General features: G+C 41.7%; 1 protein-coding gene across 2 annotated transcripts in view; it reads right to left on the reverse strand.

The window, feature by feature from the left end:
* Nucleotides 1-115: 115 nt before the first annotated feature.
* The window catches only part of LOC110533678 (glycerophosphodiester phosphodiesterase 2), a 44472-nt gene continuing 22056 nt past the window's right edge, over nt 116-22531 (reverse strand). For both annotated transcript variants that reach the window (XM_036990086.2, XM_021618127.3), the window contains exons 2-16: nt 15865-16042; nt 7555-7658; nt 7260-7353; nt 7096-7155; nt 6882-6980; nt 6697-6790; nt 6359-6504; nt 6029-6111; nt 5487-5637; nt 5075-5296; nt 4808-4953; nt 4465-4612; nt 3994-4076; nt 3147-3259; nt 116-2884 (exon numbers count right to left, since the gene is read on the reverse strand). In XM_036990086.2, coding sequence (XP_036845981.2) covers nt 2808-2884; nt 3147-3259; nt 3994-4076; nt 4465-4612; nt 4808-4953; nt 5075-5296; nt 5487-5637; nt 6029-6111; nt 6359-6504; nt 6697-6790; nt 6882-6980; nt 7096-7155; nt 7260-7353; nt 7555-7658; nt 15865-15984 — 1740 coding nt within the window. In that variant the 5' untranslated portion in view covers nt 15985-16042 and the 3' untranslated portion in view covers nt 116-2807. The remainder of the gene's footprint in view (nt 2885-3146; nt 3260-3993; nt 4077-4464; nt 4613-4807; nt 4954-5074; nt 5297-5486; nt 5638-6028; nt 6112-6358; nt 6505-6696; nt 6791-6881; nt 6981-7095; nt 7156-7259; nt 7354-7554; nt 7659-15864; nt 16043-22531) is intronic.

Here is a 22531-nt window from a genome sequence, read left to right on the forward strand (position 1 = left end):
TCAGGAAGAACAACCAGCAGAGGTACGGCAATATAGGCCTACAATTGGTTGGTAAAATGATTCATAATACAGTAATTTATGAACATTTGCATAGGCATGAAATAAGCACACTGGATACATTTACATTCTTTATTTAAGCAAGTCGCTGATTTCAGATGGAAATCTGAGAGGAACATCACTCCACCCTTACTTCAGAGCAGGAGTCCACATGGTGGAAGTGTTGTCCAAATCCTTCATTAACACCATATATCCTGGATTGGGCCTAATCCAACACAGGCCTATTTATTCCTAAATGTATAATCCTAAACTGAACAGATTTGACCATTCTGTTGTTAGCAGTGTGCCATTTATAATGAATGGAGAAATGTTTATAATAGCACAATCAGGACTATTAAGGAACAGCTCTGTGAAACACTGCAATTTAAAAATATACTTGTTTTGCCAACTCACACAACTATGGGGTTTAATATTGACTAGAAACACTTTAAAAATGACAGTAAGTACATTTGCACAGAGGTAAAAAAAAAAATATATATATATCCATAGTGTATGATGTACAACTACACAGTCATGTTTCCCCAAGATAAAGGGACATCTATTGCTTTATTTCCACATATGATCCACATATACTGTAGTTCAAGTCAAAAGATCTGAAACACCTACTCATTCAAGGGTTTTTCTTTATTTTGACTATTTTCTACATTGTAGAATAGTGAAGTCATCAAAACTATGAAATAACACACATGGAAACATGTAGTAACCAAAAAAAGTGTTAAATAAACATTTTATATTATAGATTCTTCAAAGTAGCCACCCTTTGCCTTGATGACAGCTTTGCACACACTTGGCATTCTCTCAACCAGCTTCACCTGGAATGCTTTTCCAACAGTCTTGAAGGAGTTCCCACATATGCTGAGCACTTTTGCTTCACTCTGGAGTCCAACTCTTCCCAAACCATCTCAATTGGGTCGAGGTCGGGGGATTGTGGAGGCCAGATCATCTGATGTAGCACTCCATCACTCTCCTTCTTGGTCAAATAGCCCTTACACAACTTGGAGGTGTGTTTGGTCATTGTCCTGTTGAAAAACAAATAATAGTCCCACTAAGTGCAAACCAGATGGGATAGTGTATCACTGCAGAATGCTGTGGTAGCCATGCTGGTTAAGTGTGCCTTGAAGTCTAAATAAATCATTGACAGTGTCACCAGCAAAGCACCATCCCACCTCCTCCTCAATGCTTTACGGTGGGAACCACACATGCAGAGATTATCCGTTCACCTACTTTGCGTCTCACAAAGACAGAGCAAGTCTCTTCTTATTGGTGTCCTTTAGTTGTGATTTCTTTGCAGCAATTCGACCATGAATGCCTATTTCACGCAGTCTCCTCTGAACAGTTGATGTTGAGATGTGTCTGTTACTTTAAATCTGTGAAGCACTTATTTGGTCTGCAATTTTTGAGACTGGTAACTCTAATGAACTTATCCTCTGCAGCAGATGTCATGATGGGAGCCAGTCATCATAGCGCTTGATGGTTTTTGAGACTGCACTTGAAGAAACTTTCAAAGTTCTTGAAATTTTCCGGATTGACTGACGTTCATGTCTTAAAGTAATAATGGATTGTCATTTCTCTTTGCTTATTTGAGCTGTTCTTGGTATAATATGGACATGGTCTTTTACCAAATAGGGCTATCTTACGTATACCACCCCTACCTTGTCACAACACAACTGATTGGCTAAAACCCATTAAGAAAAAGAAAGAAATTCCACAAATTCATTTTTAACCAGGCACACCTGTTAATTGAAATGCATTCTAATTGACTACCTCAGGAAGCTGGTTGAGAGAATGCCAAGAGTGTGCAAAGCGGTCAAGGAAAAGGGTGGCTACTTTGAAGAATCTCAAATGTAGATTATATTTGATCTGTTTAACACTTTTTTGGTTACTACATGATTCCATATGTGTTATTTAATAGTTTTGATTATTCTACAATGTAGAAAATAGTAAAAATATAGAAAAAACCTGGAATGAGTACTGTAGGTGTGTCCAAACTTTTGACTGGTACTATTCCTGAAATACTATTTATAGGAGTTGTGTCATATAACAATATAAGTACTGAAACACACTGCCGCTGCAACAGACTGTTATTGTAACATAGCAGGAAACTAGTTTACAAAAAGGCAGCCACGTGAAGAGATAAGGATATAATAACTTCAACCTAAAGCAAACCAATCATGGCATGACAAAATAGGCAGAGAAAATATGATTGCAACATGGACTATGTTGACTATTGAATTCCCTTCATGTTCATACCTGTATAACCACAATGCAAGAACAGTGTACATTCCCAATGATGCTAAATGTCCTTCACACATCGATAGGACGACACACACTACTCATCATGAGAGTGAATTCAGTCTTATAATAGCATACTATTTAGAACACCAAACCATGACAATCCTCTGAGGGAAAAGAAAATCATTGAAAAACAGTCATATTTTAAAAAAATGTACAGTTGAGAAGAAAAAACATCCCATGATCCTGCTTGAAATACAACTTTTAAAAAGGTCACTCCAGCAAGTAGATCAACAGTCTTCAAAACATTGAACATTCACAACTTTTAGAAGTTCAAAGTTCTAACATGTTGGCGGAAACATCTACGTTTAAAGTAGCAGCCATTGTGATTCTGTCTGTTGCAGTCTCCGTGTGATGCCGTCATAAGTGTAGTTAGCACAACCAGCTCAAACAGGTACAGAGACAATTCATCTGTAGTGTGTATTGTCCTGGCCATTCTCCAGGTATACAGACACAGCTCACTTGTACTGCCCAATGTCATAGCCATTCTCTGGATATAAATGTTCATCTGTATTGGTTACTCCATTGCTTACCTCTAAAAAAGGAGAGAGAAAAAAAAAGAAGAGTTCAACTTTGACCCTCACTCTTTTCCATTCTTGATTTGGTTCAGTGGGTTAGTTAGTTAGTTAGTTAGTTGAAGAATAGTGCTGGCAACATCAGGGTTGTGGGGTTGATACATGAATGGACTACATACTGATTATACTGTATGTTTCCGTGTCAACTTCCAACAGTTCTGTCAGTTGCTTTGGATAAAAGTGTCTGCTAAATGCCTATATTATATTTGATTTATTACGGACCTGAGAATATGAGTTTCTCCTTCATGATGTTGACGTCTCGGCTGGGCCGGCGTGTCACAGCACTCAGCATGATCTGCTCTGGGTTGTAGTTCTGCATGCCACTCATCCTCCATCTGACAGGGCGACACCGCACAGTCAGAGACACATTTAGAGTCAATATAAGCATAGTCAAATGATGAATCCATATTGATGAATACATATCTAAAAGAAACAGTGTACACTGAGTACAACCGTTAGAGCTTCAGGCACAATTAAAGCACAAGGACAGAAAACAACAAAGCAACATGGGAGTCACCCCAGTTACCTGATCAAGTGATAGCTGACAGACGCCAGAGTGCAGCAGAGAAACGTAGCATGCAGATCAGGCAGAACAAAATCAGTCAGAACAGATCAGGCAGAACAGAGGACAAATAGGGAAGAACGAGAGAGAGGAGGGAATGAAAGAGGACATAAGAAAAAAATATGATATGGACAAACAGAAGGAGAGAAATTGCCAGATGAGGAGAAGAGAGACAGGGCAGTGAAAGGGAAAGAGCAGAAGCGTCAGTTCAGAAGCAGAAGGCTACGCAACACAAAGTTCAGAACACACAGACCTTTACATTTACACAACAGTCCTAAGAAACACTTAGTACATCAGACTAGACAATGGAGCAGAGCAGACATATCACCGAAGTGTGTGCATCCAGCTTTCATCAGGGATCAGTGTAGTAGAGAACTCTGCATTGTTATTGCAATACTCTGGAAATACTCAAAAGTGTGAGGATGACGGCTATGCTGCAAATACACAACCATTCACAGCTAAATGAAAGGAGATTCAGTTTGATCGTAATGGAAAATGGGTACTTACTTTTGAAAGATGAATATTCCTGTAACTATGGCGATGGAGACAAGATCTGAGGTGATCCAGACTAAGCAGTATTCATATGGGCTCTGGAAACAAGAACAGCTGTTCAGAACCAACATCCACCACTAGATCGCAGCATCACCACAAATATACTGTACCTCTCATCATGATGAACATGCGATGACGATCAGAACATGAATGAAACTACTTGAGTTTTATGTCCTAGTCTCGAGCTGTGTCGTTGGGTCTGCTGCTGTGTCCCCATGCCTCACTTCGCTCTTACCCAGCTATTCTGCTGTTCCCTAGTCACTATCTGTACTCTCCCCTGCGGTCCCCAGCCTCTGTACTGTAGCAGTTAAAAGGGGTACCCAGTCATAGAAAATTGACTGTTACACTCATGGGTATCTTCCATACATCTATACTGTACCAAAAGTGTAGTTAATGCAATGAAGTGGTGTAGACGGAGATTCTTACCATGAGCCAGATGGGGTAGGGCACCTTGCGGAGGACCTGGGGGGCGTCGGAGGAGACAGAAGGCACTCCGCTGCACCACAGCACTGAGTAGAGCCACGGCTCATTCACCGGGTACACCATCACACTCATGTTGTTCACCAGGAAGTCCCTACAAAGATAAATAGTTATTGGACATGCTAGCCTGTGAGTAACCGTAACGCAGGGTGAGGTTAGGGTTAGGGATTAAGATAAGATTCTAGGACTTTTTAGATTACATGTTTGGACCTCCCAGATAACATTTTGGACAATCCCAGCAGGTGAATGGTTAGGGTTAGAGTTTGAGAGTAACAGTAGTATGTCTTACTGAATGTCCTTGTTACTGGCCTGTGAGTAGCGCAGGGTGAGGCTGCTGATGCCCCTGTGTCTGACCTCCTCCCCTGACAGTTTCTCTAAGGAGGTCTGCTGCAGCCCCCTGACACGGCCCCTGTCTGTGTCCGGAGTCCACGTCACCTAAAAAACCACAGGGCACAAGACACAGGGTAAGAGTCTGGACCTGCTTTTTGATTTACACATCTCTACCAATGTTGCTAAGGACTCAGTGACAGATAGATACACAGAAAGTCCTCCTCACCCTCTTCTGTGATATCCCAGACCTCTGGACGGCCCACAGGGTGTCCATGATCCAGGTCTTGTAGTGTGGGTGTTCTGGGGGAGGTCTCTGGAGGTTTAACAGGGCTGAGCGGTTGGCTCTGGCTGTCAGGCGGAGCATCTCTACCAGGCTACACACTGTCAGGTTCCCCATTCGGTTCCGTTCCCTCCCTGTCAGAGACCCAACCGTCCAGTAGGGGTCGCTCTGGAGAGAGAGGGAAGAGAGGTGTTTTATTTGATGAAGTGATGCAAAGTGGAGTGAAAAAATATACTTGGTGTGGGGAGAGGGAAGGGTAGACTAGAGAAGGGGAGAGACTGAGAAAGAGCAATACAAGGAGGGAGAGAGACATATACCCAGTGAGAGGGAGAGAGAGACAGATGGGGGAGAGAGGTACCTCCAAAAACCACTGCCCCGCATTTAGAGAGCGAATCTCTGTCCAATTGAAGAGAGAGGCGTCCTCGTGCTGTTTGTCTGGAAAGACCTTGGCGATGTTAGTGGTCCTTCTCAGGGTGCGGTCTCGCATCAGGAAGGGCACCCCGTCCAGACTGTAGAGGACAGTTGGGACCACAGACTGACATCACTGAACCAGTAACATTTATGTCATTTATGTCACTGCTTTCATAAATAAAATAAAGAGGTTCTGTGGCAATGGGAGTACTAAAATGGGCCTGTAATAACAGGCTATAATGCACTAGTGAAAAGGAATGGATGTGAGATTAAAATTGTCTTAAAACAAGTTGACTATGTCAAAGGCAGGGTCAGAACGGGGGTGTTTAGATTTTCTCCATAACCTTTTACACGCTGTGAATGTTGCTATGGCTTCATTACAGAAAGGCCCACCTGCCGTTACCGGTCTATTGTAGAGAACTCATTACTCCTAACATTAAGGTGGTAGGGTGGGGTTAGGTTATAGGCTGGTAGAGTATGGTTGGGTACCTGACGGAGACGTCGGCCTCCAGGGAGCTGACCCCCTGTTGCAGGGCCTTGTTGAAGGACATCAGGGTGTTCTCTGGAGCCAGCTACAGCACAGGACACACACACACAGGGGGACAGACAGAGAGACAGGAGGTACAATGGGTTATCATGGGTTGTTAGAATTTGATGGCAGTCATTTGAGCTAGAGGTGGAAAGGCAAATTATTTCAGCTTTAAAGAAATAGGAAATAGGTTAGCAGCCGACTGACTACATGTGGAGATTCCTTAGGATCTACATGAAGCGGCTAGAGAGTAGGAGGCAAGAAGATTCTGTAGGGAGACACAGACTCACCATTGGAGCCCCCCGTCTTCCAATGACATCAGGTCGAGGTTTGAGGCTGTTCCTGTCCATGATACAGGGTGAGGTGATGGCAAGGGGAACCATGTAGAGGACCAGCAGGACACTTAGGTAGACAAGCAACACAATCATGTGGAACTCTGGGAAGGAGGAAGACCATAGAGTGAGGACATTAGGTCCCAGATTTCTGACTGCTGCTGCAATCATTGTTCATTATCAAAAATCTTTATGGTTATAATGATAATAATCATGAAGTAATGTAATAATGTATACTATTGGTATCCTGATTAGAGTTACAGTGAAAGCCAATCAAAATCCAACCCAATACTTACTGGTTCTCCCTGCACGGATCACATGTCCAGCGACCAGCCAACCCAGCGCTGTGACAGCAGCCAGAGCTCCTATGTGCAGGAAAGGACCTGTGGACTGAATTACAACACAGAAAGACAGGAGTTTTATAACATTGTTCACCCACACACACACACGCACAGAGAAACCAACAAAGAGAGATGTAGACCTGTAGCGATATAAGAATGATGTCCCATTCGTCCCCCCACACATCACTGATGGAGACCACACCACTGACAGTGGTGATCAAGGCAGCCAACACACCAATCTGTGGGGACCAACATATCAACAGTTTGATTTGTTCTACACATTCCTATGCAGGGCTAACAGTAACATGGTATTCATTTCCTCATCAGTAGGTCAGAGTTCATTTGAAGGCCTACCTTGTGGATCCAGTAGAGGTTCAGCTGCTGTCCCAGTGAAATATGACAGAGTGCTAAAATCTGGATATGAACAGAGCCACAATCAGGTTAGATCTTACTGAACCTGCAGCAACAACATGTGTTTTACTGTGTGTACAGGCATTTAACCAAAACATGAAACTTACCATTAAAAATGTTATGTAACTAAAGCCAACTGCGGTGGTTGCGAGAATGGGGACAGTGCCGTCCTTCCATTCCCCAGAACGGTTGTATAGTAACCTGAGAAAGAGAGACAGAGGGTGGGGAAGTTGAGCCAGTGTCTTGATAAGAGGACCAGCCCTGATAGGACATATTGAAATACGCACACATTAAATTACTAATTGAAAGCTGCTCAAAAAGACAGAGACTGCTTCTGGGGGACAGAAACAATGGTGCAAACTCAGCTCACAGCCACTCTGGTAAGGACTAACTTGCACTCACCAGTTGAATTGGTTGTAGTCATTGTGGGCCTCCAACCAGAAGTAAGCCCAGAAGAGGAGCAGGGAGAAGGTGCTGCACAAGATGATGAACCATGCACATTCCCACTGGTGAACACACAACAGAATTAAGAAGACATGTACTTTCTATAACACTTTTAACATAACGTTCCACAACTTTCAGCTTAAACAATCACACAATGAGTAAAACAAGCCTAAAACAAATCACATCTTAAAACGAAACTGTATAAAAATATTTTTTTTATGAATTTCCCCTTGGTAACCCCTGATTGGTAACATAACTTCCACCTTTCATCTGTCCTCTGGCATGACTGGCTTGAAAGTTTGGTCAGATTACCAGGCACTTCCCCCATAGTAATTGACTGGATTGAGGGGGGTAAAACAGGTCAGGGGCGCATGCAGAAAGGGAACAAGGTTGCAAAAGAGAAAATTTCCCAATTATAATTATTTTATTGAGGGGAAATGTGGTTCTCTCACCTAGCTATCTTAAGATGAATGCACTAACTGTAAGTCACAAATGACTAAAATGTAAATAAGTAATTCTAAAGAATATGGAATAATGTCAGCTGTATTCATGACATCTCTATCTGCCACGTTTTACAACGTTTGCGTACTGAATGTGGCCCAGGTCAGACCACAGCCAGGTGTAGTTGACCAGTAGTCAGCTTTACATCTCATGATGGCCAGACTAGTGCTGCACCTCATCCACATCTCCTACAGTCTATTATTAGAGGCCTGGCGATAATGTGTAGACGCGTGGTAGTTAAGAGGGGAATACCACATTAACACTTACACTGCACTCAGAGGAAAGGCTAGGAATCTCATCAGAGGCCTCACCTTTTTTTAAATTTATTTTTATTTCACCTTTATTTAACCAGGTAGGCTAGTTGAGAACAAGTTCTCATTTACAACTGCGACCTGGCCAATATAAAGCATAGCAGTTTGAACAGACAACAACAGAGTTACACATGGAGTAAACAATAAACAAGTCAATAACACAGTAGAAAAAAAAAAGAAAAAAAAATAGAGTCTATATACATTGTGTGCAAAAGGCATGAGGAGGTAGGCGAATAATAAAAATTTAGCAGATTAACACTGGTGTGATAAATGATCAGATGGTCATGTGCAGGTAGAGATACTGGTGTGCAAAAGAGCAGAAAAGTAAATAAATAAAAACAGTATGGAGACGAGGTAGGTAAATTGGGTGGGCTATTTACCGATGGACTATGTACAGCTGCAGCGATTGGTTAGCTGCTCAGATAGCAGATGTTTAAAGTTGGTGAGGGAGATAAGTCTCCAACTTCAGCGATTTTTGCATTTCGTTCCAGTCACAGGCAGCAGAGAACTGGAAGGAAAGGCGGCCAAATGGGGTGTTGGCTTTAGGGATGATCAGTGAGATACACCTGCTGGAGCGCGTGCTACGGGTGGGTGTTGCCATCGTGACCAGTGAACTGAGATAAGGCGGAGCTTTACTTAGCATGGACTTGTAGATGACCTGGAGCCAGTGGGTCTGGCGACGAATATGTAGCGAGGGCCAGCCGACTAGAGCATACAGGTCGCAGTGGTGGGTGGTATAAGGTGCTTTAGTAACATACCACATTAACACTTACACTGCACTCAGAGGAAAGGCTAGGAATCTCATCAGTGAGGCCTCACCTTCTATGGTTAGAGTTAATGCACAGGGGAGAATGGGAGAGTAGAGGGCTGGTGTTTAAATGATGTCTGGTTTCTGAGGTAACCGCCACACTACTTCTGTTGAGACAGTCAATTACCTGGTCTCACACAATACTTCACAGCCGTGACAAGTGTGTGTGTGTGTGTGTGTGTAGTGCTGTGAAAAAGTATTTGCCCACTACATAGGTTTCTCTACTGTTGTATATTTTTTATATTGAACATTATCAGATCTCCAACCAATATCTAATATTAGGTTAAGGGAACCTGAGTGAACAAATAACAATGATTACATACTTATTTAATTTATTTCATAAATAAAGTTACCCAATGCCCCTGTGTGAAAAAGTAATTGCCACCTGACACACCTGTTTGTTGTGCCACCTTTAACAGCAATGACTCCAATCAAACGCTTCCCGTAGTTGTTGATCAGTCTCTCACATCGCTGTGGAGGAATTTTGGCCCACTCTTGCATGCAGAACTTCTTTAACTCAGCAACATTTGCATGAACTGCTGGTTTCAAGTCCTGCCACAACATCTCCATTGGGATTAGGTCTGGACTTTGACTAGGTTATTCCAAAACTTCACATTATTGCTTTTTAACCATGTTCATGTTGACTTGATTGTGTGTTTTGGATCATTGTCTTGCTGCATGACCCAGCTGCGCTTCAGCTTCAGCTCACAGACAGATGGCCTGACATTCTCCTGTACAATTCTCTGATACAGAGCGTAATACACGATTTCTTCTATTAAGTTTAGATCATCCAGGTGCTTACAGGTGCTTTTTTGGCAAACTTCAGTCAACGTTTGGATGAGATGGGTCCAATTATGTCTAGCGAAAACCAAACATTGGATTCCAAAGTAAGAAACTCCAACGGTGAAGCATGGTGGTGATAGTGTGATGGTTTGCTACCTCAGGACCTGGGTGACTTGCCTTAATAGAAGGAACCGTCTGTGAGCTGAAGCGCAGCTGGGTCATGCGGCAAGACAATGATCCAAATCACACAATCAAGTCTACATGAAAATGGCTAAAAAGCATCACATTTGAAGTTTTGGAATGACCTAGTCAAAGTCCAGATATAATCCCAATTGAGATGTTGCAGTTCATGCATGCAAGTGGGCCAACATTTCTCCACAGTGATGTGAGACTGATCAACAACTACAGGAAACATTTGGTTGCAGTCATTGCAGCTTAAGGTGGCAGAACCCGTTATTGAGTTGTCGTGTCTTTACTATCATTAAATTGAAGACTTAGTTTTTTATCTAAGATTCCTGTAATTAGTATTATGCGATTAAACTGAATAATCATGTAACTGTAATTAACTAGGAAGTCGGGGCACCAAGGAAAGTATTCAGATTACAAAGTTATAATTTCCCAATATAACCTTTCAGATATTTTCATATCTGATCAGTAGTCTTCTGATTAATTATTTATTTGTTTTACCTCACGTTAGTCTCATTCCAAACGCCGTACATTTTTGGTTATCTGCACGAACCCAGTCTTCACTATGAGTCATCCATACATCAATTGTCTTAAGTCATTTATTTATTACTAAGTAATTCACAGAAATGCATAAACAAACAAACACTGTAAATGTGGTTACATGAAATGATAGGAAAATGTGCCCTAGTGGGCTGAACCGGCATAGCGGCTTGTTAGACAAAAGGGGAAATGGAGGAGGGGGGGGGGGGGGTCCAAAAAGTCACTACAGAGTGAGAATTATAACAATTAAAATACTAATCCTTTACATATGAACGCTTACTCATTCGGGAACAATTGCAATCAATATATATATATTTACGCTCAGTGTGTTATCTTGATCGCTGGTGAAAAGTTTGTGTCTTTCGTAGACTTGTCCGTCTCTCTCCCTCTCGGTCTTGGTTAGACGGGGTAGTTCAAATTGACATTCGTTATAGAATGGATGTTTCGGCGGTTGTCGTTCTTTGCATTCAATGATACCGAATTCCTAGCTGCAGACTAGTAATGAATATCAAAGACTTGTTCTCATTCTGTCGGTATCGACAGTCTAAGAGTTTAACCACGTGGTATGGTTAAAAGATTCAGCAATGGTCTACAACCTTTGTCCTCCCCTAATGGAGAAAAACATGGTCTGCTGATAATTTCTCAAAGTTGGGTTTTATTCGGAATGGCAGAAAAGGGCTGTCCCAGGATGTCTGACCCTAACTGGGCTCAGGGGCGGTCCTCTGATTTAGTTAACTCCAATTCCCTTTTTGGGTTTTCCTTTATTAAACAGTCCAAAATCATATTACACAATTTTACAAACAGTATCATACTCACTCATTCATCTTATACAACAATTAGATGTAAACCTTATATCTGGGGCTATTATATAAACATTATATAATATATATATACATAAGTGTTATGGTAAAGTGGCCACACCGTCTCCCATGGGCTTCCCAAGTTGTGACAAACGGACCAGTTTGTAGCTGGATTCTTCACCGATCTTTTACACTTTCTCCGGAACATGAAATTTGTTCGTACCTCAAGTTCTGTGAGGTGGAAGGATTTCCTTTGTCTCCATGAAAAACTACTCTATAACTGTGTGTCCATGAGGTCTTCTCAGGAATTCACGACCTCTGACCACAGCAGCCTAGCTGAAGGAGGCAGGGGGGGGGGGGGCAGGGAGAGGGGGATGGGGTTGCTATACTCCAAGAGGCCAACGTCATGACAGAGTGTAAGGGGGCAATTCATTTTTCACATAGGGGAATTGGGTGTTGCATAACTTTGTTAATTAAATAAATAAAATCAGTACAGTTGTTATTTGTAAACTCAGGTTCCCTTTATCTAATATTTTGGTGGAAGATCTGATAACATTCAGCATAAGTAAAAATATGCAAAAATGTAGAAAATCAGTAAGGGGGCAAACACTTTTTCATGGCACTAAAAGGAGTAAAGTTAGACTCTGGACCTAATGTGACAAATAGAAGTAATAGAAAAGTGACATGGGGAAGGGGCTCTGACAATGTCAGGTTTTATTTAATTGATTTAAGGTCGACTTACGCTGAGGTGAAAGTGCATAGGTGTTTTATTTTCGATTCCTTTAATTCAGGAAGTTAGCTAGTGCTGGGAGACAACCAAGGATAATAATATTTTCTGCACCTTTTCCAGACAACACATTACAGTGGGTGATCATACCTCTCACACCTTTAAAACCCAAGGGAGTAGAAATATCCACACAGTAGTTCCTGAAAACAATGAAGTCCAGTCAGTGACCCCAGCCTGGTTCTTCTCCCTGAGCTCCATAGACCATCTGTGGTTACTGGTTTATCAATAGAGGGATGATGGGGCTCAGAGATAACTCTTTATTTTTACTGAAAACACTCCCCCACTGGACAAACACTAAGTGCACATTAGCACATTTTACAGTTTCTCAACTCTGGTCCGTAGGTACCCCCAGTCATATTGGGCAAACAGGTAGCATCCCTATGCAGAGTCGAAATGAATCATTTTGCAGGCATCTTTTCACCTTTCCAGGTGTAGTCTTTTTTTGCCAATATGTGAGATACACCAACCAGCCCAGTGCACAGCCAGTCACAGTGGAAGTCATTTTACAGTATAGTAGGGCCATTTCAGACACAACCATAACCAACCACACTATCGATGATACAGTAAGTCAGTCTTTAGCACAGTGTCATTGTCACCAAGCTGATGACGTCTAATCCTGACGTCCTTCTAATCCCATCACTTCCTCCTCCAGACTGTGCCTTGGCTTCATTCTCCTTCCCTCTCTAACGTCTTCACAGCCTGCTAATTATAACCCTGATAGACAGTGCTGCCCTACCACACTGTTTCATCTATTGAGAAGGACATTGATTCATCACAATGAAGTAGCTAAATCAGAGAAACCTTATGACTGCCTACCATTTCCGGCAAACCTCCTCAGACAGACGTGTACATCTCACTTCTGTATGATACAGTACTATGCACACTTATTATCCTATGGATTTTGCCATATCAGGTGCATGGTACTACATGAAAATACGCACATAAAAACAGGACAAATATAATTTGTGTCTCAATGACAACTGATGGAGCTATGAATTCAACTCCAGCTAGAAATGTAACTTGTTCAGCATGGGCTGCTTTATGGTTTGCTAATCTTGAGCGAAAGCGTTTCTAGGTCATTAATTACAAAGTTCTCTATGGGCTTGAAGAGCAGGACAGAGGTAACCTGTTTCTGAGAAATAACAACCTACTACTCAAAGTAATACCACTAAGTAACAGAAGAAAAAGCGATGATATACAAACACAGGAGGGTCAACTCTGGGAATCACAGTAGCACTCTCTCAATGGTCAAGAATTAACTCTAATAATAAGAGTCGGAGAGATAGGTATTGTAAGAGAGTTGCATTTAGTATGTGTAGGGATGAACATGTGATTCTCATTGATGTGTATTTGGATGATATGAATGTCTGTGTGCATGAGTGTGCATCGTGTGTGCGTGTGAGTGAGTGCTTTGTAAATGGAGAGAGGGAAAGCAGGTGTGCAGCTGTGTGTTTGTATTTTTCCTCTTGGTCAGCAGCTCATTACTGCCCCGCTCACACATTCCCTACTAACTGGCCTAATTTATGGACAACATACTGGGTTTTTGTAGTCCAATGACAAGTTAAGAACAGCAGGAGCGGCTCTGATACTCCAGTCTGCATCACACACAGCTGGGAGTCTGGGTAGAAGCATTATATTAAAAACACCCCCATTTACTTCTACAACAAGCTTATGGCTACCAAGGCCTGCCACAAACCTAATACTTTACAATGAGCAAAGTGTTACATACCACTATTTACAGAAAATGTCATTTGAGTTACATTTAATAATATTACATTTTTTAAAGTATGCTATTGGATAAATTTAACAATTTAACAAGGACGGTAGCTATAATAAATCTTTCCTGAAAGGTTGAATGCATTGAACTCAGACTTTTGCTTTTGGTAAATACTTACTTGCTTGCTTGCCTGCCTGTCTGTCACTTTTTTCGTGTATGTAGAGGTTTTAGAACATTTCTGGGCCTCCAGAACAGAATCAGACAAATAGAAAACGTTTAAATTATTCCTGAGGTGTGATAAGGTTTCAATGCAGGATGGGCAGAATTATGTTCTGCTAGCCCTTTAAAATGAGTTGAGTTATATAGTACACACTGACCTCTATAGCAATGCACACTACTCACTCTACACTCTGCCCCTTTCTAGACAAGAAAATACAGTACATGCTAACATTTTACAGAAAGCTGACAGGTATAACACTTTATTACTTGTTATAAGCACCTATGAACTATAATGTCTTATTATAAGGCTTATAATATGTTATTTCTCTCCAGGAAGCATATATCTAAGGTAGGGTTCATTCAGGCAGGTTCTTGCCTGGCAGGCTGACTGATATTGTTGTGCTCCATCTCACACGTGTCAGGCTACTGTATCTAAGTCCCCAAAACAATTTCACTGTTCTTTCCCTGCAGGTGATATGGCTCCTGGCTTTGTTTTGCTTACAAACAAGCCTCACTATCAGTTTTGGAAATTCATCTGTCACCCGTGGTCTGGACAAGGCAGTTCTTCAATTAACAGACTTCTGTTGTGTAGTGACATTTTTACTACTGTTGCCAAAGCCCCTCACTGTTCCTAGCCCTACACTGCCCAAATACCTACTTTCATGCCAGTGGCCTAAAATAAAAGCTAAGCAAAGTTTTGTAAAACTGTTCACTGAGAGCAAGGCTAGTTTCATAATTTAGGTCAACACAGCTGCTGACGTTTGCCAAGCTTTTCATTGCTTACACTAAAATCTCTAAGTAGCCGGACCATAACAACACAACGTCAGACGGTAACCAGTTCATGAAAGATCGTTCTGGTTTAAACAGTGATTCCACTTTGGTACTTGGAGCTAAATCAAGTGCTGCAGTAGTGCTAATGACAGCCTAATAAACAGGCTAGCCGACTTTTGTTCTACATCCTGTACAGGGTCACACACACACACAAACTGTGGTTGTGAAGGTGTATCAATCCCTATATCGGTAACTCATCATTATCATTGATGATTTGCGGTCTCATGCTGCTCAGTAAATGTCCGATGAGGAGATCCAAAGCGTTTTCCTATTGAGCTCAAGCCTAGTTATTAACGCAAGCTATATTAACGCAGGCTTTCCAGCCATACATCATTAGCACAGATCCCCTGTTTTGGCCTCAGTCCATGTGGGTAAATAGATATTATGTCTTACAGTCATTCAGTACGGGTTATAGATGTTTTACTCCTTAAAGGGGCATCAGTTTGTCTCAGTTTGATTAGGTGAGTGAAAGGGCATCAGTTCCTTTGGAATTTGATACTGAGGCCTATCTTTCCCCAGTCTGTGTCACACGGCGATGAGAGGAGACAAGACGACAGGTCTCTCTGTACATCACTCCCTTTAATAATAAGTCATTTGACTGATTGAGAACAAGAGTGGTCTTCCGTAACAAGTCCAGGCATGTTGTCAGCATGTGCAATTAAAGGTCAGGACAATCTAACTCTCAGATATTCCATTGATTGGTATGAGAAGAGGACATACCAATACACCCATAATTTGTCCACAACAGAACATCTTGTGACATTTGCAAAAGTCTTCTCGCTCACCTTGGAGCTGTTGTCATGGGAACGCTGGTAGCGTTTCCAGCGGCAGCCATAGATCCCAGTGAGGAAGGACAAACACAGCTGCTTCTCATAGACCTGCTGCAAGGGTTGGTGCTTCACCATGCTCCTTCAGCCTCGGCTCGCCACCGGTCCGCTAGCATCCCACACTGAACAGGGAACACTGCAGGGAAAAAAAGACAGGAGTCAGAAACATATTGAAGATAATTCAAGACTGGATAAATAATTTTTAGAGGAGAAAGTAGAAGGAAAATGTGAAAATATTATAACTTGAAGGAAGATAGGCCAAAAGGAATTTGTTGTCAGAGTGTTTATGTAGAAGACCATTTATTACCATTTATTACATTTTCCAGTTACTCAACATGGTGCTTTTCATTAACTGAACTCCATGGTGATCGTTGTGAGGAACAACAGGAACCCTATAAAACCTGCATGAATACTGTGACTTAGTCATGTAAGGGGTAGTCGGGTTGTGGATCAGTGGATTGGTTGCGCTCTGCTAGGGTTGGGTGGTATCCTGATTTTCATACCGTTCCTGTACCATACTGGGTATACAGTATATATCGCCCCTTGTGTGCACTGACGGTAATACTGTATACCCATTATGGTACAGGAACGAGACATATACATACACACACACACACACACACAGCATATGGAAAGTACTCAGATCCTTCATGTTTTCCACATTTGTTTTCCACATTACAGCCTTCTAAAATGTATTAAATAATTTTTTCCCTCATCAATCTAGACACAATACCCCATAATGATGATGCAAAAACTTTTTAAAATATTTTTTGCAAATGTATTAAAAATAAAAAAGGGAAATATCACATTTACATAAGTATTCAGACCCTCTACTCAGTACTTTGTTGAAGCACCTTTGGCAGAGTTTACAGCCTCGAGTATTCTTGGATATGAAGCTACAAGCTTGGAACACCTGTATTTGGAGAGTTCCTCCCATTCTTCTCTGCAGATCCTCTCAAGCCTTTTCAGGTTGGATGGGGAGTGTCGCTGGACAGCTATTTTCAGGTCTCTCCAGAGATGTTTGATCGGGTTGAAGTCCAGGCTCTGGCTGGGCCACTCAAGGACGTTCAGAAACTTGTCCCAAAGCCACTCCTGCATTGTCTTGGCTGTTTGTTAAGGGTCATTGTCCTGTAATCTCCCAGTCCCTGCCTCTGAAAAACATCCCCACAGCATGATGCTGCCACCCCCATGCTTCACTCTAGGGATGGTGCCAGGTTTCCTCCAGGTGTGACGGTTGGCATTCAGGCCAAAGAGTTCAATCACTGTGTTCTTGGGGACCTTTAATGCTGCAGAAATGCTTTGGTACCCTTCCCCAGATCTGTGCCTCGACACAATCCTGTCTCGGAGCTCTATGGACCATTCCGTCGATGGCTTGGTTTTTGCTCCTTATAGAGACAGGTGTGTGCCTTTCAAAATCATGTCCAAATAAATTGGATTTACCACAGGTGGACTACAAGTTGTAGAGACATCAAGGATAATCAACGCAAACAGGATGCACCTGAGCTCAATTTCGAGTCTGATAGCAAAGGGTCTGCCTACTTATTTAGGTATTAGGTATGCAAATATTTCTATTTGCAAAAATGTCTGAAAACATTTTCGCTTTGTCATTATGGAGTATTGTGTGTAGATTAATTAGAAAAATGTTTATTTAATCAATTTTAGAATAAGGCTGTAACGTAACAAAATGTGGAAAAAGTGAAGGGGTCTGAATACTTTCCGAATGCACTGTATATATATTTATCACTCTAATTTTGGGGGTTGGGGTCCCAACAAATGCTAAAAAATTACTAGAAAATTCCCATAGCGGACACTAGCTAAATGGTAAGAAGCGCAAGCAAACATAAACAAATTGCAAGGACAGACAACCCAGCTCAAAGTTATACAAATATCTTGAAAGGCTACTCACAGTTTGCTGCACGCACAAAACAAATATTAGACAGCAGGGATGTTGATCCAGGAGGGGATTGATTGTATGTTATAACCAAGAAGCTTAATATTGCCATCTAGCCACTTAGCTAGCAAGTTAGAAAACCAAATACCTAGCTGAAATACACCGGTATAGGGCATATACGGTATATCGCCCAAGACTTCACTTGGCAACCAAGCACACATCAGCACATTTCACAACAGCCTGTTAAAATAACAGTATACCCGAGAAAGAGGACCAGCAGGTCCAGCTCCCAATCACTTCATCCTTCCCAAAATATTGGTTATCTTGGTTGTGTTTAAAACGATCCTCTTGGAAAGCTGTCGCGGTCATCCCCCTCTTCAAAAAGGGGGAGACACTCTCGACCCAAACTGCTACAGACCTATATCTATTCTACCCTGCCTTTCTAAGGTCTTTGAAAGCCAAGATAAAAAAAAAACAGATCAGCGACCATTTCGAATGCCACCGTACCTTCTCCGCTATGCAATCTGGTTTCCGAGCTGGTCATGGGTGCACCTCAGCCACGCTCAAGGCCTGAAACAATATCATAACCGCCATCGATAAGAGACAATACTGTGCAGCTGTATTCAACCTGGCCAAGGCTTTCGACTCTGTCAATCGCCACATTTTTATAGGCAGACTCAACAGCCTTGGTTTCTCAAATGACTGCCTCGTCTGGTTCACCAACTACTTCTCAGACAGAGCTTAGTGTGTCAAATCCGGACCTCTGGCAGTCTCTATGGGGGTGCCACATGGTTCAATTCTCGGGCCGACTCTTTTCTCTGTATATATCAATGATGTCGCTCTTGCCGCTGCTGATTCTCTTATCCACCTCTACGCAGACAACACCATTCTGTATACTTCTAGCCCTTTTTGGACACTGTGTTAACTAACCTCCAGACGAGCTTCAATGCCATACAACTCTCCTTACGTGGCCTCCAACTGCTCTTAAATGCAAGTAAAACTAAATGCATTCTATTCAACCGATCGCTGCCCGCACCTGCCTGTCCATCCACCATCACTACTCTGGACGGTTCTGACTATGTGGACAACTACCTAGGTGTCTGGTTAGACTGTAAATTCTCCTTCCAGACTAACATTAAACATCTCCAATCCAAAATGAAATCTAGAATCGGCTTTCTATTTCGCAACAAAGCATCCTTCACTCATGCTGCCACACATACCCTCGTAAAACTGACCATACTATCGATCCTCGACTTCGGCGATGCCATTTACAAAATAGCCTCCAACACCCTACTCAACAAATTGGATGCAGTCTATCACAGTGCCATCCGTTTTGTCACCAAAGCCCCATATACTACCGACCACTGCGACCTGTACACTCGTTGGCTGGCCCTCGCTTCATACTCATCGCCAAACCCACTGGCTCCAGGTCTACAAGTCTCTGCTAGGTAAAGCCCCGAGTCTCAGCTCATTGGTCACCATAGCAGCACGCGCTACAGCAGGTATCTCTCACTGGTCACCCCCAAAGCCAATTCTTCCTTTGGCCGCCTCTCCTTCCAGTTCTCTGCTGCCAATGACTGGAACAAACTGCAAAAATCACTAAAGCTGGAGACTCATCTCCCTCACTAGCTTTAAGCACCAGATGTCAGAGCAGCTCATACATCACTGCACCTGTACATAGCACATCTGTAAATAGCCCATCCAACTACCTCATCCCCATACTGTATTTATTTATCCTTTGCACCCCAGTATCTGTACTTGCACATTCATCTTCTGCACATTCTACCATTCCAGTGTTTAATTGCTATATTGTAATTACTTCGCCACTATTGACCTATTTATTGCGTGACCTCCCTTATCCTACCTCATTTGCACATGCTGTATATAGACTTTTCTACTGTATTATTGATTGTATGTTTGTGTTAATTCCATGTATACCTCTGTGTCGACTGCTTTGCTTTATCTAGGCCAGGTCGCAGTTGCAAATTAGAACTTGTTCTCAACTAGCCTACCTGGTTAAATAAAGGTGCAATAAAATGAAAAAATGAAGAGTTCTTTCACACCCCTCTGGAGAAGATGGAAACATTTCTTCAAATTTTAAACACTTCTGTTCTGGAGTCAATGACTGTCCTTCGTTTGTTGTATTACTCTTTGGTTCAACATTTTCATCTTGACAGTCATTTAAACAGCAGTATACAACATTACCTTTGAAAGTGGCTCAATGCAACTACTGTAGTATGAACCTTTCTCATGGCTTCATATTACATACACACAACAAAAAAGGGTCAATTGTCTGAGTCGATTTTGTGAACTAGTGACCTTTAGTTATCTTTCTAGCTGCAGTTGGACGCACAGCCAAATTAGCCTAGAAGCCACAGACTAGAAGTATTAAACTGTAACCAGAGCACACCTCCAGGAGTTAGTAGTTACAGTACACAAACACCACTCAAACATTTATGAGCAACAAACAAATAAGAAACTGGAGAGGTCCCCTGACATAGCAGAGATGGCAGGTAAAACATACTCACACGATGAATATAAAGCTGGGTAAAGCAGCCTAGTCCCATAGTAAATGAGTGAACAATTTCAAGTTTCAGCCTTCCCATCAATTATTATTAACTCGGCACCCAGAACCAAATTAGCTGAGGCTGTCACAAGAGGCTACGCCAAACCCCATGTGATACACTTTCCAACACTCAATAAAAGTATTGATTACTTCTGAAACAGAACATGATTGCACTTTTGGTCCATTATATCTTCTAGGTGGTGAAATAAAACCAGTCTCACAGCTGGAGATTGCATGTGGCTGGCTAATACAGATACAATTTGTGTGTGACCATCTGGTTGTCTGGGAACCCTAACAACAAACTACAGTATGAACACTTCCAACATTAGTGATATCATCCACACAACGTATTATTAATAAAGGCAGAGAAGCTACATTGTCGAGTTGTCACATCATTCAATAAGAAAAAAAAACTATAGTGAAACTAAAATGTTAAATGAGTGGTTCACTATTTTACATATTTCCTCACCCTGAAAGTAGTCTATGGGCCAGGGGAAACTGCAATCCATGGTTCAGTTGTCTTTAAAACAGCCATTAGAAAACATTAGCTAACTTTAGCCACTGCTAGCTAAAAATCTGGTGATCGGGTCATGTGATCATGTTACAAAAAAATGAAAAATGAAGTCCAAATTGCCTCAAATCAGTCCAAACCAACTCCATATTTGGTTTGATAGTACTTAAGTGATTCAGAAATAAATAAATAAAATGTGCTCACATGCCCCCATCACTTCCATAGATTTTTAGCAAACAGTGGCTAAAGTTAGTTAACCCGAGGTTTTGTGTTGAAGTCAATATACCCAGAAGAGGATGGAAAATAGCTATCCTCTAGATACACCATGGTGCTACCCCAGAGATTGCTGTTGAGGCTACTGTAGACCTTCATTGCAAAACTGTGTTTTAAGCAGTTATTTGGTCACATCTGAATATAGTTTTATCTAAAACCTTAATGTTTCAATATTTTTTTTAAATGAAATTCACTGAGTAGGATGGTCCTTCCCTTCCTCCTCTGAGGAGCCTGGTATGGTCGGTGTCGATACTTTTCTGGTTATCGCCGCAACTCTAAACATCAGCGACATCCTCTTAGTTTCTCGACCTCAAGCTGAAAATCAATCCTACATGAGAACTAACGTTATCAATCATTGCCAACAGCTACATTTCCACTATCTCCTCTACTCTGTTGATTTACCATGCCAGCCTAAATGAGATAAGCACGGAAATATTGATTGGTCTTTTTAATCACACCAGCGGACCGGGTGAGCGTCAGTGAATGGCTGTCACATGAGGACATAGAACAGTGACAAGAGCCCATTTCCTGGGAAATCTTCCCAGACAAAGAGAGCAGTACATTTTCCCCTGATCCTTATCTCCTAACAGACAGTTTCTCAGAACGGAGAAACAGAGAGAGCGTGAGATTGAAGATGTGAGAGGCTGGAAGGTGCACGCGCTTAGAAAAGGTGCTATCTAGAACCTAAAAGACTTCTTCAGCTGTCCCCATAGGTCCTGTGTTGCTCAAATGGAAGAGCATGGCACTTGCAATGCCAGGGTTGTGGATTTGATTCCCACGGAGGACCAGCACAAACTAATACTGTAAGATAATCTGAAAAAGATAGTCTGCTAAATGACTAGAATGTAAAATGAGAAACCTTTTTGGTTCCAGGTAGAACCTTTTTGGGTTACATGTAGAAACCTTTCCACAGAGGACAGCCAAAATACCCTTTTGTAACCTTTTTTTTTATTTCGATGAGTGTAGCTGTATGGTCTGTTCTCCTCAGCTCAGTGAAGTTTGATTACAGCTACTGTACCAGGTCCACTGTTTCCATTTTATTTATTTTCTGGCTGTTTTAGATGTTACTTTGGAATGAATACATGTCACATACCAGTTAAAAATATATATAAATATACAGTGGGGCAAAAAAGTATTTAGTCAGCCACCAATTGTGCAAGTTCTCCCACTTAAAAAGATGAGAGAGGCCTGTAATTTTCATCATAGGTACACTTCAACTATGACAGACAAAATGAGAAAAAAAATCCAGAAAATAACATTGTAGGATTTTCAATTAATTTATTTGCAAATTATGGTGGAAAATAAGTATTTGGTCAATAACAAAAGTTTATCTCAATACTTTGTTATATACCCTTTGTTGGCAATGACAGAGGTCAAACGTTTT

Source organism: Oncorhynchus mykiss, chromosome 10 (assembly GCF_057628025.1).
Source record: "Oncorhynchus mykiss isolate SJ-2025 chromosome 10, ASM5762802v1, whole genome shotgun sequence".
Lineage (NCBI taxonomy): Eukaryota > Metazoa > Chordata > Actinopteri > Salmoniformes > Salmonidae > Oncorhynchus > Oncorhynchus mykiss.